Source organism: Branchiostoma floridae, chromosome 18 (genome assembly GCF_000003815.2).
Source record: "Branchiostoma floridae strain S238N-H82 chromosome 18, Bfl_VNyyK, whole genome shotgun sequence".
In the NCBI taxonomy this organism is placed as follows: domain Eukaryota; kingdom Metazoa; phylum Chordata; class Leptocardii; order Amphioxiformes; family Branchiostomatidae; genus Branchiostoma; species Branchiostoma floridae.
The window spans coordinates 7,466,071-7,482,448 of record NC_049996.1 but is presented as its reverse complement, the minus strand read 5'-3'; the positions used below and the strand labels follow the sequence as shown (position 1 = coordinate 7,482,448).

The following is a 16,378-nucleotide window of genomic DNA, read 5'->3' as shown; positions in this document are numbered from 1 at the left end:
GCTTATTACTCCTGTCTGTATCCTTCTGTAATGGCTGTGTGCACTTCTACTAACTCTACACTTACCTCAACATATATACAAACATACTCTCCGATGTACTTACCGATGAGCCACCAAAGCCCTGAAACCACACAGGAAGATAGGGTCACTATTACAACTCAGGTACACTTCTGGCTAACTATTGTCTACTTGATAGGCTAGATATAAAAAAGGTTTAAAAACACCAGCATCCAATGATTTATGCGTAATTGAAGTTCTAAGATTTCCTTTAGTACAAACATCAACCAGTAGAATCAACTAATCTAATAGATCCCGACCATGATCCCTAACAGTAGAATCGCTTATTATGCCACATCACAATCATTATCATAACGTACTGTATACACATATCACATCACATAACATAATTGTAACACATCAGACTTACAAATATTCCTCCACCACCACCAGAGGGCCCAGGAGGTCCGGGTGGACCAGGCAGTCCAGGTGCTCCTGTCAGTCCAGGCTCTCCCTAAAACAACATGGCAACAGGCTGGTCAGAACATTCCTTCGGTCTGTCAGTAAAGTACATTGTACTAATTACATATTTTGGTCAGTTAAAAACCTATGTTCCAGCACCCCCCAAAATAACTCCAACACAGAACAGTAAATAAGTACAACATGTTTCTGCATATTTGTATAACACATGTGAAGGAAGTTCTGATTGACACGCTATACCGTAGACAGTGTTGTTGCAGCTCTATCACCGATGATGTCTTACCTTAGTTCCAGCTGGCCCCTCAATCCCAGGTACACCTGCTTCACCCTGTACATGAAGTTAATACAAGGGTAGGTTGCCAAGGTTAGAGGGGGAACGCACATGCAAGTACGGGAGCACAAGGCATTTATTAAAGTCATGATGAGGACACAAATATCAGCTACCAGGTTTCAACAGGACTTTATGGTAAGGAAGGAGGGGACATGGGTTTGATATGCAATGGTACAACAAGTAGATGATTACATGATTAAGTACAGGTTCATGTACCACCATCGACACACCCAAGCTGCAGAGTTCACACATGAAGTTGGGGATATTAAACTTATATATGCAGTCAGTAAATGTTTGTTGCTGTGAAGACAACTTGAACACTGCTCCTATGAGTCTACAAATGTCAAATCAGTTAAAGAGAACAAATTTCTTTGCATGCTTAAATGAAAAATTACTGCTTTTACACAACACACTAAAACACAACAACACAAGGGGTGGCCAGGATGTGATAAAACAACACATGGCAACGTTGACAAGACCTTGTTGTACATGTATGGGGTGAAAAAAACATGTCAATATGAAAACCCATTTTACTTGAACCTGACTCTAGCAATTATCTAGACAGACTGACCTTTGGTCCTATTGGTCCATCTTGTCCTGGAATACCCTGGAAGAAAAAGGCAGAAATCAATTCTAATGATATAATTAGAGCTAGTTAAATCTTTCCCAATCTCTTTTTCATGTGTTCAGTGCCCATCAATTTGTAATTTGACAGCTTTTTGATGCAAATGAAGGAAAACATCCGTGGATAAAGATATAACTGTTAGAAATTTTCCGAGAGGTGCAATTATGCAAAGTTATGCAGATGGACTGCAGTGGTTTGCGATTTTTGGGATTCGGTCAAATTACATCTAACAGAAGTGTGCGGTTATCCCTTGTGCGATTAACTGGCTTCTCCTGTATTATATAATACTTACAGGAATCCCAGGTGGCCCAGCGGATCCGTCCACACCATCTCTACCAGGAGGGCCCTGGATCCCGTTAGTGATGTTTCCGGTGCCAAAAGTACCCGGTTTTCCTGGCAGGCCGGGTAAACCAGGCGGGCCCGGCAGTCCTGGGATACCGGGTGGTCCTGGGGGTCCTGGGGGGCCGGCTACACCCTATCGTTCCAGAAGAAAAAGAAGAGAATAGAGCTTAACAGAAGGTTGAAAAACTCACTTGTGCGTGACTACAAAAAGACATACATGTATGGATCTAAATGAAAGAATATGACAGGAAATTAATTACAATGCAAGAGTTTAAGTCAATGCAAATCCTTTCAAAATGCTTTTAGACTTTAAGACTTAGTTAGTTTTGGTTTACACAAACTATATATACATAACATGCACTAGTACATGATTCTGTGACATATGCATGCATACCTACATGTAGGTCTCAAATATAAGAGAGTAAGTTGTATTCCATTCCTCCAGTCTTACCTGCCCAGCAAACTCATATCCCGAGCCTTCAAGTCCAATAATGGCCTGATGTTTCGACAAATAAAGGTACAAGGTAAAAACATGCATCATTGCCAGAATGCATCATGCTTCAAGCTGTGAAAATGCTGTCATCACAAAATTAATGCAAGTCAAAGAACTAACTGCAATCAACATTCCAAATTCTCAAAGCACTAAAGACCTTTTCACCATCATGTTCTATTCTATCCAATATATGTGTACAAGAAGGCTGTTGACTGCAAGCCCAACCCAAATTGATAATGTGTTTATGAAGTTAGAAACTATCTGCCTCTTCAGAAGCTAAATTACCATTCTTTGCAACTACCAGTGTCAAAAGGGAGTCAGGGTTTTAACGACCTCAAACTGCCTCAGTAAATGCCTACACCTCTGGGGGTTTGCAAAAAAAATGCCCTTTGACAATACAGGCTTTTCATTGACATCATACTAATTATAATTTGAATCCTCCGACGACCATGTTGGCGGATAATTGAATTAAGCAGTAGCATCTTCATGTGGTTAACAGACATACGCTGTAATCCAACAGGACGCAGATGACGTAAAATGAAAAGCCTGTATTGGGGGTGGGGGTGCGTTGCTTTGTCAAAGTGTTCTAAGAAACTCTGCATTAGTCCTGGTAGGTTTATCAAGGAACAGAGCGTGCCGCATGGTATGGAAAAAACAACAGAAATGGTAAAAAGGTACATGATAATTATATAAGACCATTATAAGATAATACACACTGTTTCTGGTACAAAGCCGTTTGAGGGCCCTGGTGGGCCAGGTAGTCCAGGCGGCCCAGGTGGTCCGGGTGGGCCAGCAACCCCAGCAATAGACTCTCCAGGCTCGCCCTAATCAAACACACAGCAAAATGTACGTAAATCACTGAAAGACAACATCAATACTACATTTTACTCTTTTACACAAACTGTGAACAAGAGTATGTCTACTCTTTATCTACGTGTAAATGTAATTCTGGTGCTAGACTAATGAAAATACATGTACAGTCTATTTGTTTATTTGTCATGTATGAAAAAACCCTTGCATAATGTGTCCATGACAGTAGGGCACAGACACAACTATGCTAACAATAGCTATTGAATATGCTAGTTCATGGTTTGAACTGTGCACTGTGGGTAATAAGACAAGGTTGACGGTGCCTGAGACATATACAAAATATGCATTTAAATCATGGCCTGGACAAGAAATGTTTACAACTAAAGGGCCTTCAATATAATACCTCAAGCCATTAAAAATATGGGACCCTCATACATGCATCACGTACATGTATATATGCCAATCAGCAATTGTTGGGCCTGGCTAGACAAGGGTGTTAAGTTCCCATATAGGGCATCTGATGACACAGGCAGTCTGAATGTTTTAAAATGGGCAATTTTAGTCTAGTACTTAACAACATATTTCTGTAGTTGTATGTCTGTAAATTCCAGACACCAGTATCATGTGCATGCATACCTTTGCTCCTGTGATGCCAGCAGGCCCAGGTAGACCCTACATGCAGTGCAAGCATCCACAAGCAGAATATGGTTATAGAGCGAGCCAAACCAAAATAACACATTGTCAATACAAAGTAAGTAAGTATCAATACAAAAGCTGTCATACAAATACCAATGTAAGTCATTTACAATTCATGTTTCATGTTGAAAAAAATTTCCATTACGTCTTTTGTACATTTTAGCATGCAAAACACAATGTCTCACACAAGATTATATTTTAACTATAAAATATGCCATAGGAATTTATACAGCCGTCATCAACAGAATTTATCATCTCCCCAAACCTAGATCTATTGCAATTAAAAACAAAGTTCGAAACAAGATGCTGTAATTACCGGCAGGCCAGGTGCTCCAGCCTCTCCCTGTAAAACAAACGCACATGCAGTTCATGCAATATTCTCTAGGAGGCAGTACTGCACCACAATGATCATCACAAAAGGTGAAATCGAAAGAGAATCACTTAGTGGTAATAGAGCAAGTTTCAAAGCAGGAATATGATTTGAAATTCACAATCAGGTAGATATAGATGCAAACAACCCACAGAAAGCACATAACTGTTAGAGACATTTAAAGTTACAATTATTAACTTAAGGTTCCTGGTTATCAGAGGACTCATTTTCTAAATATTGATCAGTCAGATTAGTTTGTTTGTATAGGTATTGCACATCATTAGTCAGTTAGCAATAGTGTTTAACCTCTTGTGATGTACAGATTTTTAAAGGCACAGCCTTGATGCATTTTAATACCAGTGACACATTATTGTCATTTTATCCTTTACTGAATTATTTCTCAATTCTGTTCATGTTGGTTGTCAAAGTAAGGAATTACACATTTATATAGTTGATGCATTAAAAAAAATGAGCGATTTGATCAAAAACACAACAAGGGATGTGAAACACCTTGTTCATGTAGATTTGGCCATCAAAAAAACTCTGTGACAGTAGTTTAAAAAAGAAATATGGAAAGGAGGTTCGAAGCCTTGTATCAGTGAAATGTTAGGCATGTTTCTGTGTTGTGTGATGTTCTGCTTTCTGTTGCTCACCTTAGACCCTGGGGTTCCAGAGATCACCTGATCCTGTGCATATATGGTGGGTGGTGTGAGGTGGGGAGGGGGGTGCAAGGTGGGAGGGGGTGCAGTGGGAGGGGGGTATAGACAGCACAATGATCATGCACAAAAAAATGTTGCAGGGTGGAAATGGGATGTGAAAATGAAAATAAAAAATCATGAAAATGTGACAGAAAAAATAAAAAGCTTAATCCCAGACCAAGCTAAAAAAATGTAAAAATTAAAAATATGCAGCATATATATGCATTTATGCATAGTTTAATTTTAGAACTTAGCAAGGGTATATAAAAGTCATGTTTTATTATACTGTACTGCTACTTGACTGAAAACAATATATCAGTTAAAATTAATTTCCCTCAACTAAAGCATGTTTAACTCTTTGTTTTAATTGCTGATGTCAGTTGAATCATATGATATGCAAATCTATGGTAATAAGCAGTGTTTTGTTCTCCACTACAACAAGTCTGGTTACAGTATCTACATGTATTTGACCATCACTTTGTTTAGAAAAGCCTCTTTCTAGAAGCATTATAAAATGTACCTAGACATTTTGCCTTAGGATGGAGGTTTCTAATGACGTTGGCTATAGTAGGAAACTTACAGTATCTCCAACAGTGACAACTCCTGGGGGTCCTGGTGGCCCGGGCGGGCCGGTTAGCCCCACTCCTGGGTCACCCTTCAGTCCTGCTTCTCCTCTCTCACCCTGACACAACAAACAAACAATTTGAAACATCATTTTCAACCATTCAGAAAAACATAACTCCATTCCTGTTCAAGCTGGTATGTTACTGGACCATTATGATGTACCGGTATACCAGCAATCAGTACACAAAGATACAATACAGATCATCATCATTGGCCTCCGTCCGTCTAAAGAGACGATGGGTTTTGGATAGATCATAAGCCTGTTTAAACCGCCCATACACAGCTAGCAAGAAATGTATATTAGACATGTCAAAGGTGAAAACCGTAGAAAAATATGCAAAACACACCAGATTCTAACTGCCTTTAATTTGAATTATTACCCACAACTTTATATCTTGTTGCGCATGCTCAGTTTAAACAATGAATTAGCTTATTTTGATAACCCTACTCTTGTACACAAAAGCTGATACTAAAGGCTGCTGCAATTCACAAGACTTGTGATAGTAATAAGGTACACAGTGTCTGAATCTCACCTGCAATCCCCTCTCACCAGGTGGGCCCACAGGTCCGGTGTCACCCTTAGGTCCAGGTAAACCTGGAAGGCCAGGATCACCTGGTATACCTGCATACAGGGAGATATTATGATATGCAGGTTAGGGATGGCACATTGACTCTTTTTACCAGTAGGAATTGCAATGAAGTCTCTAAGGACAAAGATTCTAGTGGTAGTTGACATCCTGCTCGGAGTCTGTCAATTTTAGAATATTCTCTCAAGACATTGAGAGTTGGATCTTTGCTACATGAAACCAAGTCAGTCCCTCACCTATCGGCCCCTCGACCAAAGTGGTATCTCCCGGTTCTCCCTTCTCTCCCCTTGGCCCAGGCGGACCCTGAGGACCGGTGTCTCCCTTTGGTCCCGGCACACCGGGTAAACCAGGCAGCCCGGCCAGTCCCGTGTTCGCACCACCCTCGGGCAGCTCCGGCCAACCGGTCGTGTCGCCATCGTGGCGCTCCATGTTGCTGGTGTCTGGGTACGGTTCGTTCACATCTGGGCCATCAACCTAAACAAAGGGCAAATAAAGAAAACAATGTGAATCTTTTTTTACAATTAGCTAGATCACAGTTTGAAGTGGGCATGTGCAATATGATGCAATCTTCATGATCAGTAACCAAATGAAAGTGGTATATTTATACCTTATTTCAACATCATTTACATATCAATTACACATTCTTTAAAGTTATAGTATAGTGAATATAAGAAGCTCAAAGAGATCATTTTTCTTTCTGCTGTAAACATAAAGTAACTTAGGCCTGGACATTTAGAACAACTTTGTTCTGATGGCGACACTGTATAGTATATGACCACTAAGCCAAATAAACATTGTAAAATACTAAGAATAACACCCAGTCTTTATGGATGGATATAGATTCTTCATCCAAGCTAAATATGGTGTTGTGGAGGGTGATAAAAGATGTCAATCATAAATAATGACAAAGAACAAACACAGAAGAATAGGGACAAATATCAACTGGAAATATGAGAATGAATATTTGGCATGAAGCCTACTAGATGTATTTCACACAATAACAAAGGAAAATTCACAAATTTTTCACTCCTCTACAGTAAAAGGATCATTGTCAAAATTACAGTTGAAAAGTCAGCAAGTTTAATTCATTGTGCTGAAATGCATCTCAGCTATCATTAATATCAACATTCAACTATCTACGAATAGTTTCATTTGGTTAGTAGATCACTGGACGACAAGGTTCTTTCTACACCACCAATGAGTTTATACCTTGTCAATGTTTTTGTGACAATCTGTCAACATTCTAAGGGCAATACTGACTGGTTCATCTTTGTACTGCAGCTAGGTGTCGCTGCTGCAGTGTGAAGAATACATTCCTAAACATGACTGAGTCCATATCCCCCCTCATCACCGTTCATGATAGAAACAGATTTCCTGATCCATACAGTACATCCAACAGTCCTGAACTTTCCTGTTAGTATGAAGACTACTTACGGGTGTTTCTTGAGTGGCAAGAGGAGTATTTGGTCTGCCAGGGATGACAGTACCAGGGATGGTGATGATGGTCCCCTCCTCCCCTCCATCTCCACTGCCTGACACAGTACCCTGGACACAACAACAACAAAGTCTCAGTTACACACAACAACAAAGTCTCAGTTAGACATAACAACAAAGTTTCAGTTAGACATAACAACAAAGTCTCAGTTAGACACAACAACTTTGCTGCAAATATCACATCACATCAGACGTGTAGCTATAATATAGATGTAGTGACAATAAACTGCAGACTCCATATCTACAATGTAATGAGACTGAAAAAAATGGACAAGATGGGGGATGGCTAAATTTTCAAAACATTTCACTTTTACGTAATATGTACTCATGGCATGACATATGTTATTTTTATTGCAAAATTTCCTTTTTTTTTAAATCAGGCAAAGATCTTTGCATGCACATCCATAAAATTCAATTGCTTTAATGTTTAAATTTGGCCTACGTATGATGAGTACAACTATAAGAAATAGGTAAATTTTTAAGGACACAAACAAAGCTGAACAAGGACATAATACCAATCTAGTTAAGATTGTTCAATAATGTACATGTGAAACGAGTTCTTCAGATGTTGGTATGGTTAAGAAATCCTCCAGTGTTTGAAGACACTGGTCTACTTTAAGACCAAAAGTGGGCGATGATGGAAAGGTTTACAGGGGCAAGCAGTAACGAGACAGGTTCAATCACATAAAGGAGAAGTCAAAAGCTTTGCCACCCAGATGTCTAAAGCGAGCTCAATAGAAACAGATGGGAAACCACTTGGATTTGAAGGATGGTGTGTATGTAGTCAATGGTAGTAGGTAAGGTAGAGGATTAAACGTCATTAACTTGGGCAAAGACTGGGCTTTGCTGGATTCTTACAGCAGGGTCAAATTTGTCATTATATTAGGTCATTGTTCTGTTTTCGTATGATTTTCTAGTAGACTGTGGTAGAACCAATCAGTGATAAGGATCAAAGACAGCTGAAGCTTGTGTGACATATGCAAGACTATCATAATTCATATGCAATCATCATGAGACCCTGACTATACAACTTTCTCACGCGGCGGCCATGATAGATCGAAAACGAGTTCAATGTGGCAAACAAAAGGCTGTCCATCATAATTAGCAGTTCGACCAATGGTAGCCTGCCAATCAGGAAATCGACCAATAAGTGAATGGCTGCAAATTCGTTAAAAATTTGCATTATTATGTTGTTATTTTGCATCTCTTAAGGGACTATGGGGTCAGTCTACACTACTATAAATTGCTACATCTTTCGGTGCATAACACTTCTTGTAGTATTTATTATTCTATCTTATATGATGAAAATTTGTGTGGTTTGGGGGAAAACTAAATGGGACCTGATTTTAGAAATAAGTTTTGTCTGTTTGCCTCATTGACCTCTTCTTCGATCTATCATGGCCGCCGCGTGAGAAAGGTGTATAATATATTCCGATTTGTAGCTTGTAAATCGGTAACAGTAGAAAGCAACACATTGTTTGGGCATTATTTGCTTCAAAAGCGGAGAGGATGTACATTGTATGCAAGATACTGCTAGCATACCATTAAGCTAACAGTACTAAGTTTCTGCAATTGGAACATAAAAGATTTTATGGTCTTGCGAGCTGAAACTTTACACAGCCCAAGTTAGGCACAGTCGGGCATTAAAACTAAAAGCTTCACAAGCAAAAATACAGGAATAGGTCCAACTCTGGTTCTTTTTGACAGTGATAACAGCAGTGCAAGTATTGGGAACTAGAAACTTGACCCAGTGCCAAAGGAGAACCTACAAAACCTGTTTATCTAACCGGAGGTCTAACCTCTACAAACCAAGCAATTTCTGCAATAGGAGTGTTGATGGTTTCTTGCTGAGTAACCTATTACTGCGACATTACAGAAGATTTTGAAGTTTTACCACAAGGTCACTTACACTTAGGGGTAGAAAATAGACCCATTTAGAAAGGCAGGAACTTGTGGTTAGGGCTGTTGACTTAGTCAGAATCTAGAGGTTCTGAGTTCTATCCATAGCAGGCCCCAATGTTGTGCATTTGGAAGGGACTCTATACGTATTTCTTTCCTTGACTCCGGTGAAAATAAGTAACTATTGTTGCATAGGTTAAGGACATCCTCATATCTTCTTTTCTGTGCCACTTGTAAAAAGCCTTAATTGTAATACAGTAGAAGCCAGTTAATTGCACAGTGGGTTAATGCACACTTCTGTTAACTGCACAGAATCTCCAAATCCCAAACTTGTGCGGTACAGCTGGATAACTGCATCATTGCAACAGCCGGATAATTGCATGAAATTCACTGGCAAATGGGCCGTGCAATGAAGTTGCTTGAACTGTACCAACAATATACATGTACCTTTCTAAGGAAGAGAAACAAATTTTCTTTCTACAGGTTGATTTACAGTTAACCCAACTAGTCCAAAGTAGGGCAACTTACACTCTCGCATGGGTTCAAACTACACCGTTTTATACGCTAAGTTTCTCTTGAGCAATGTTCTTGGACAGTCTATACCATCTATGTTCTAGTTTATGGGACATGTAGGTGTAGCTTGGCTTGTTTTTCTTATGCTGAACTGTCTCTAACAAGGAACAGAAGGGCTGCCTCCATTGTTGACATGATCTTCTCCTTGACCCAGGTATAAGGAAATTGAACGAGGAATGCAGAAAGGAGAGGAACACATGGTCTGTCCTCAGCTTTTAAATTTTACTGGTCTACATCAACAAGTATTCAGAGATGTTTTATGTTTTTCTTATGCTGATCTTGTTAATTCTGTCTGTGCCTTTTCCAGCCTTCCTGTGAGACTTAGGCTGCAGCCCCAACATTGGACCAAGGCCAAACCAGCCTTCCCTTACTTCTGGTCTCCAGTTACACCATTTCTGTCTCAAAGTCTGCCACTCTGAAATATTCAAATGACAGTGGAAAAGTCTGCAACACACACAAGGACAAACAAACATACAAACACTGTCTTCAGTAAGGTACATATGTATATGTACCTAATGTTCTGAGGGGGGGGGGAGAAGGAAGACATTGCATGAGAGATGCCCTACATTCAGAGATGGCCAAGTTCCTGTCCAAGTGACAGTAGACTGACTCCCTGTGGTCACGCCCAGGTTGTCTATCAAGCAGGGATGGACCAGTTGACCTTCTTGCCACTGTCAATGTTCCACCATGTTGGAATTCCCATTACAGACACCCTGGGGCACGACCTTGGAACTGTCTTGAACTCTGTGGCCAAGGTCATAAAACCAGCAGATCTTCAACTGTTACTGTTATTTTATCATGTCTACTAGAATTTGGGGATGATGGCCATTCGAATTTCTAGGCAGGATCTTGCAGACACAATGTTTTATGCAGTTAGAGGTTTTCGCTTCTTGTTTTGGCTTGAAAGTTGTGCCCTTCAGACACTTTTTAAATACACCTTCTATTTTCCTTCTGTTATAATGTACACTGTTTTGTACAAGTGGTCAAGCTTCCAAGTACAAAATTTCCAACTTCAAGTTCTAACTGCTTTTCGATGGCATCTTGTCCATCCACAACTCCTGAACCAAAACAACTCCTTATGCAACTCAGTTGTTTCTGTTCTAGTGGAGCAGAGCATACTTTGGATGCATACTTAGTAACTTACAGCTAAGGAAACACAGTCAACATCTACATGCACAAGAACCTCGGCCCTATCCAGACCACACTTCTGGATGAAAGTTGTTCCAGACAAGTGACCATCCCCTGCCCCAAATAGCAATGGACAAGGGTCAGGATGGGTCAGGTGGTCTGGGTAACCACACATATTTCTCTTTTCAACAGTCTAGCTTTTACACTGCCTCTGTCACTCAGTTGACGTCTCTGGCCATAATTGTTTTTAATTGTCTTTTGTCGTAACTGTTTAACGTTTCCAAATTCAAAATTCGCCAGAGCTGTGACTGAATTTTTTACCTGAAAAACACAGCAGAAGTAAATCCATTTATGTACATTGCTTGCAAGTTAGCAGTGGTATCATCGTTATGAAGATGTTCCAGATGTTTCACTGTGTCTGTGATACCTTCTGTGTCTTGTAGGTCATTGCAAAGCACAAACTGGTATTTAGGGTATATATACTTAGATGACCTACACTACCTTACGGATACAAGTTTTGTTTATTTAGTCTCAATTTTAGTCAAGGAATGGTTTGGGCTTTCTGGCAAAGTTTTCTTCTAGATCTCATGATACCGGTAGGTGATGGTGAAAAGTACAAGATAGCAATACATAAAATTAACAAAATTATAATATAGTAATGACATCACAAAGTTCATAATACCAGTAAGTCTAAAAAAACAAAAACAAGTCACAACACAATCTCTTAATATTTTGTTTCTAACTTCCTATCAGTGTTCCTGACATTATTAGCATACAGACACTAGACACTCTACTGAGTTCCAATAACTATGGACACACAACGTCACAAGCAACCATACAGACACACACAATTATAAAACTTCTGTACACTTAAACAAGAATGTTATATAACATTCTTGACTAAAATTACTGTATGGAAACGCAATAAAAGCATGTACGTTGACTCATGACTGATGCAGAATCAACTTTTCAGGGCCTCCTCTACCCCAGCAACAAGACCACCTGACGGGAAGTCTAGTGGACTCTGGGAAATCCACTTCAGCCACTGACCAGTGGGTCTGGAGAGGTCATTCAGGGCATGTTAGAGTCATTCATCCTTTCTAGTACTGTCCGTGAGATTTCCTGCTTTTTTACTTGATGGCTGAAACAGGTTTCAATGATTTTTTTTGGGGGGGGGGGGGGGTCGGGTTAATGTATTACTCAATGACTGTACAGAAATACATTATGTACTCTGCTAACTGATCAGGCTAAGGACAATGATGATATTCAGCCCATCTTATGGCTTTTAGACTGTTATTCCTGTACAATCTTTATACTGTCTGTTCATCTGTATTCTGACATCCTCACCTGGAGCCCATTTCAATGTGTGAGGTCAGCTGAGTCCTGTTAACAACAAACTGGACTTGTGTCCTGTCATGTAAAAGAGGAAAAACTTGGCTATGTTACAACTAGGATATGCACTCTAGAGAGGCAAAATTTCCTGATGATGCAGCAGATTAGAATCTTTGTCCTTTTCCCTGCTGATGAAGAAAACCACCTTCTGCCAATGGATAGAATAGGCTACCTCAATAGGGACATTCCACCATACAGCTACTGCACTACAGAATTGTGGAAACTTAAAGCACAGCAAAAACTCCTTTCCAGTTCTACCCAGAAAATAAATGAATTTACTGCACTAGTATGCATGTTATTTTGCATACTCCAACACTAATTTCTATATCCTTTGTCCTGATGAGTCTACTATTTAGTTGGTAGCTTTTGATGTCAGGAATAGTGGCATAGGTTTGGTCCCCCCAGCAGTCCCCCTGGAACTGCAGGGGCATTTTTGTTACAGTTTTTTAGTGTCAAAGTTTGCAGAACTTCAATACCAGGAGATAAACATAACACCACTGTTGGGTTTTTGGCTCATCTTGTCTAGTCAGACAGACTATCAAACATTAAGTCTGCTTTCCATCATTCAAAAGTACTGACCCCTAAACGACCTTCAAGACATTCTGGGGTGAGAAAGGCTTCGCCCTCAGCAGTAGTTAAAGTAAATCACTGGAGACGCCTACACCCCACTGGGTAAAGTATACCATTTTATGTAAGGGTCAGTTAAAGTCTGGTATTTCAGGGGTGGACATTTACCAATTTCCATTGAATTGAGGCAGTTAGCGTGCTGAAATGCCACCATTTAGGCCAAGACAGTGTTCTCAGAGAGCGGAGCTTTGCAACAAACATGCCCTCTGCTTTTCGTATTGGTAAAAATATGAGTTTTCTTATGACCATGCTGAGTTTTTAGGATCAAGATGTTTGCATTTAAAGACCAGATGCGATGGCGGACCTGGAAATACTATAGGACAGTTTACAAAGAAGATTTGCATATAAATGTTTGAGGAAATTGTTGGAGTTCAGCAATTCTAACTTGACTTCCAAGACACATTATCACGATGTCGGTCATCAAAGGCGCGAGGCCGGTCACGTCAAAAGGGATCCAGGGAAATTTGCAAATATTTACCCTCGAGCTCTGAAACGCCATTTCTTACATTTTGAGGGCAATAAGACAGGGGTAAATTTTGCTGGCAGACTAGTCTAGAGTTTAATAACATTTCTGTACGTGAAGAAGGTTTTCGAGGGCGTCATGCATAAGCCCCGTCCCCTCCCTTACACATTTTCACTGTGTCCCGAGCGCCAACCTCGGGCGATCCCTTGCAGAGGTCTAGAAAAATTTTGAAATCTTGACCCTCTGAAACGCCGTTTCTTGGATTTTAAGGGACATATTTTGCTGGCAGACCAAGCTATTTTTTTTTTGCTTGGCCCTCCCCCCAAGTAAAAAAAATTTTGCTAGGCCCTCCCCCTGGCAAAATATTTTTTTGCTTGGCCCTCCCCCCCCTGGCGACCGGCCCTCCCCCCTCACTAAACGCCGTACGGTCCCTAAGGAGGCAGGAGTGTTTAGATCAAGCCACACATCAATAAAAGTTGACACTGCCTGACATGTATTCATTAAGTATTCACACTACCAGACTTGTACTAAGTTGTACATTTGTAGTTTACCATACATAAAAGACATAATCAATCTATTATCAAATCTGTGAGGACCACGTAGGATGTACAACAATTCCTACATCAAACACCTGCTTCTGTAAACCTATACATAAATCTTACATTTTGTGGACTTACTTCCTGCAGATTTGATTTGGGAACTTCATTTCAAGGGGATTTACTATCAAAAGGATTTTCTGGATTATCAGAAACTCCCATCATGCCCCCCAGGTGAGGGGAGGACAGGAGATAAAAAGAAGAGCCCCACCCCCTCCGCAGGGATTATGGGTACCTGTGGTTATTCCAAAGAGCACAGTACCATTTTCTTAGCCCAGTTTCCACCCAATATACAAAATGTTGGGTCTAGTGGCCCTAGCAGATATAATGTATAATAGGGCTTTTTTTAGGGATGGAAAAAAGGTTATATGGGAATGTGACTCAATTTACCGTCAAGCATTGTCAGCCCTTGGAGCAACAGGTACCAGTGCCTCACCATACAGACCCTCAAACTAGGCTAAAATGTTCCAGAAAACTAAGTGTGAAAACAGCCTTGGATAGTTCTGATGACTGGCTGCAAATACAGGTTTTTCTGTGACACTAGGAGGTCTTGGCCATGGGGTACACGAATGTATAGTTGACAATGTCGTTCCTTCAGGCAATACAAGGATTTGAACTTTCTGAGTGACAGTGAATTAGAGATTCTTCAAGGGAAATAACAAAGGTTACTTGGGGTTATCTGACAAGGCTGTATGTAGGTCAGACATACATGGGGCTATTATGTCTGGAGGTTTGGGTGTGGTCAATTATCTCTGACTCGAAAAGATGAAGTAGACAAACCTGTATTTGCAGCCAGTCATCAGAACTATTGAGATCAGAACTACCCCAAGGGATAAATTCTGATAAACCAAATATTATGGGGACCACCAAAAAATGGTCACAATGACCAAGCAGGTGGTCACTACAGGTGTGACTGTGCATGTGCACACTCATCTTCTTGAAGTGGCTAAATAAACGTACACTGGATCACCACTACTGTTTATACGGCAAGTTCAAGTGTCTGACCTTACACGTGAACCAGAAGCAAAAGTCAAGGTACTCCAGAGGTTGTTTAAGGAAAGCCAGCATGAAATAAACAACAGTAATGCACTGCTAGACAAAATGTCCACTGGTCGTCAATTTCTCTTCTATCTAGAGACCATACCATATATCTATCCAATTCTGGCTTCAATTTTTGGACTGGAAAATGTCAGTTACCATGGCAACAAATAAACAAGCCTTCAATCTATATTAGAGTGCTTGTTACATGTTTATGTAGGTGACCCTTTCCTTAAAAGCTATCAGACCATGAAACAACTGGGTTGCAGTTCTTCAAGCGCTGTAACCTACAAAAAAATGTATGTTTGAAAGGTCTGCATTGTAAAATAGCAAACAATTGAATTGTATATAAAGAAGCACTTTTTAGAAAATATTGTCTCACAAAATGTTGCCATTACAAAGGTGACATTCTGTGTAATTCATTTTGACGTCCATAAAAAAACAGATTTCCTGAACACAGCTGAAAACCAGCAGGGTCTGTCTACCCCAAAATCGGCCCATTATCGCATTTGACCATGAAAATGGCTGATCCATTAAATAATCCTTCCCGGAACATTCCCAACCTTTATTAGCAGGCATGATGAATAGATTACCCCAGACAGTCTGACCCAACATGTCAGGTTCTCCCTCAACAACAAGGCCATCCCTCCTGCTAGGAGGAGAAGTGAATGAACACTTTGTTTGGTGTAATTCCAAAAGGACTTGATTGGAAGATTGTGGAGATTGGAAGGACTCATCCATGGCAGGGAAAGACAACCATAGAAAATGGTGGACTTAACCTCAATTTCAGAACAGAATCAGACTGATAACAGTTGAATAAAGCCCTCATATAGCTCTGATAATATGTCCAGTTCTTCCTCAGGTTTTCTTTTGGATGCTTTTGAAAACATCTAACTTAGAAATACGTGTGGTTTTGGTTCTACAGGGATGTCTTACATGTACATATGATGTAATACAACCGACACAGCATATTATAATAAAATTCTTAAACATATGAAGTAAGGATATAAAAAAGAAGACCTCTTTGAACTTGAAGTAGGTTGCTTCAATGATGACAGAGCCAGGGGAGTCGTATGATGTTTACAGCGGATTTCAAAACAACACAAACCTGGCTT

The 16,378-nt window shown here is 40.1% G+C and overlaps 1 protein-coding gene across 13 annotated transcripts in view; it reads right to left on the bottom strand.

Moving 5' to 3' along the window:
- Positions 1–16,378, bottom strand: part of LOC118406220 (collagen alpha-1(I) chain-like) — a 122,153-nt gene that overhangs the window by 18,916 nt on the left and 86,859 nt on the right. For 6 of the 13 annotated variants that reach the window (XM_035806128.1, XM_035806122.1, XM_035806125.1 and 3 more), the window contains exons 4-17: positions 7,488–7,598; positions 6,290–6,527; positions 6,000–6,088; positions 5,423–5,524; positions 4,798–4,830; positions 4,091–4,117; positions 3,715–3,750; positions 2,985–3,092; positions 2,227–2,271; positions 1,726–1,908; positions 1,380–1,415; positions 761–805; positions 428–511; positions 104–121 (exon numbers count right to left, since the gene is read on the bottom strand). In XM_035806128.1, the coding sequence (XP_035662021.1) occupies positions 104–121; positions 428–511; positions 761–805; positions 1,380–1,415; positions 1,726–1,908; positions 2,227–2,271; positions 2,985–3,092; positions 3,715–3,750; positions 4,091–4,117; positions 4,798–4,830; positions 5,423–5,524; positions 6,000–6,088; positions 6,290–6,527; positions 7,488–7,598 (1,155 nt within the window). The remainder of the gene's footprint in view (positions 1–103; positions 122–427; positions 512–760; positions 806–1,379; positions 1,416–1,725; positions 1,909–2,226; positions 2,272–2,984; positions 3,093–3,714; positions 3,751–4,090; positions 4,118–4,797; positions 4,831–5,422; positions 5,525–5,999; positions 6,089–6,289; positions 6,528–7,487; positions 7,599–16,378) is intronic. The other 7 variants (XM_035806133.1, XM_035806129.1, XM_035806130.1 and 4 more) reach the window with 6 other exon arrangements.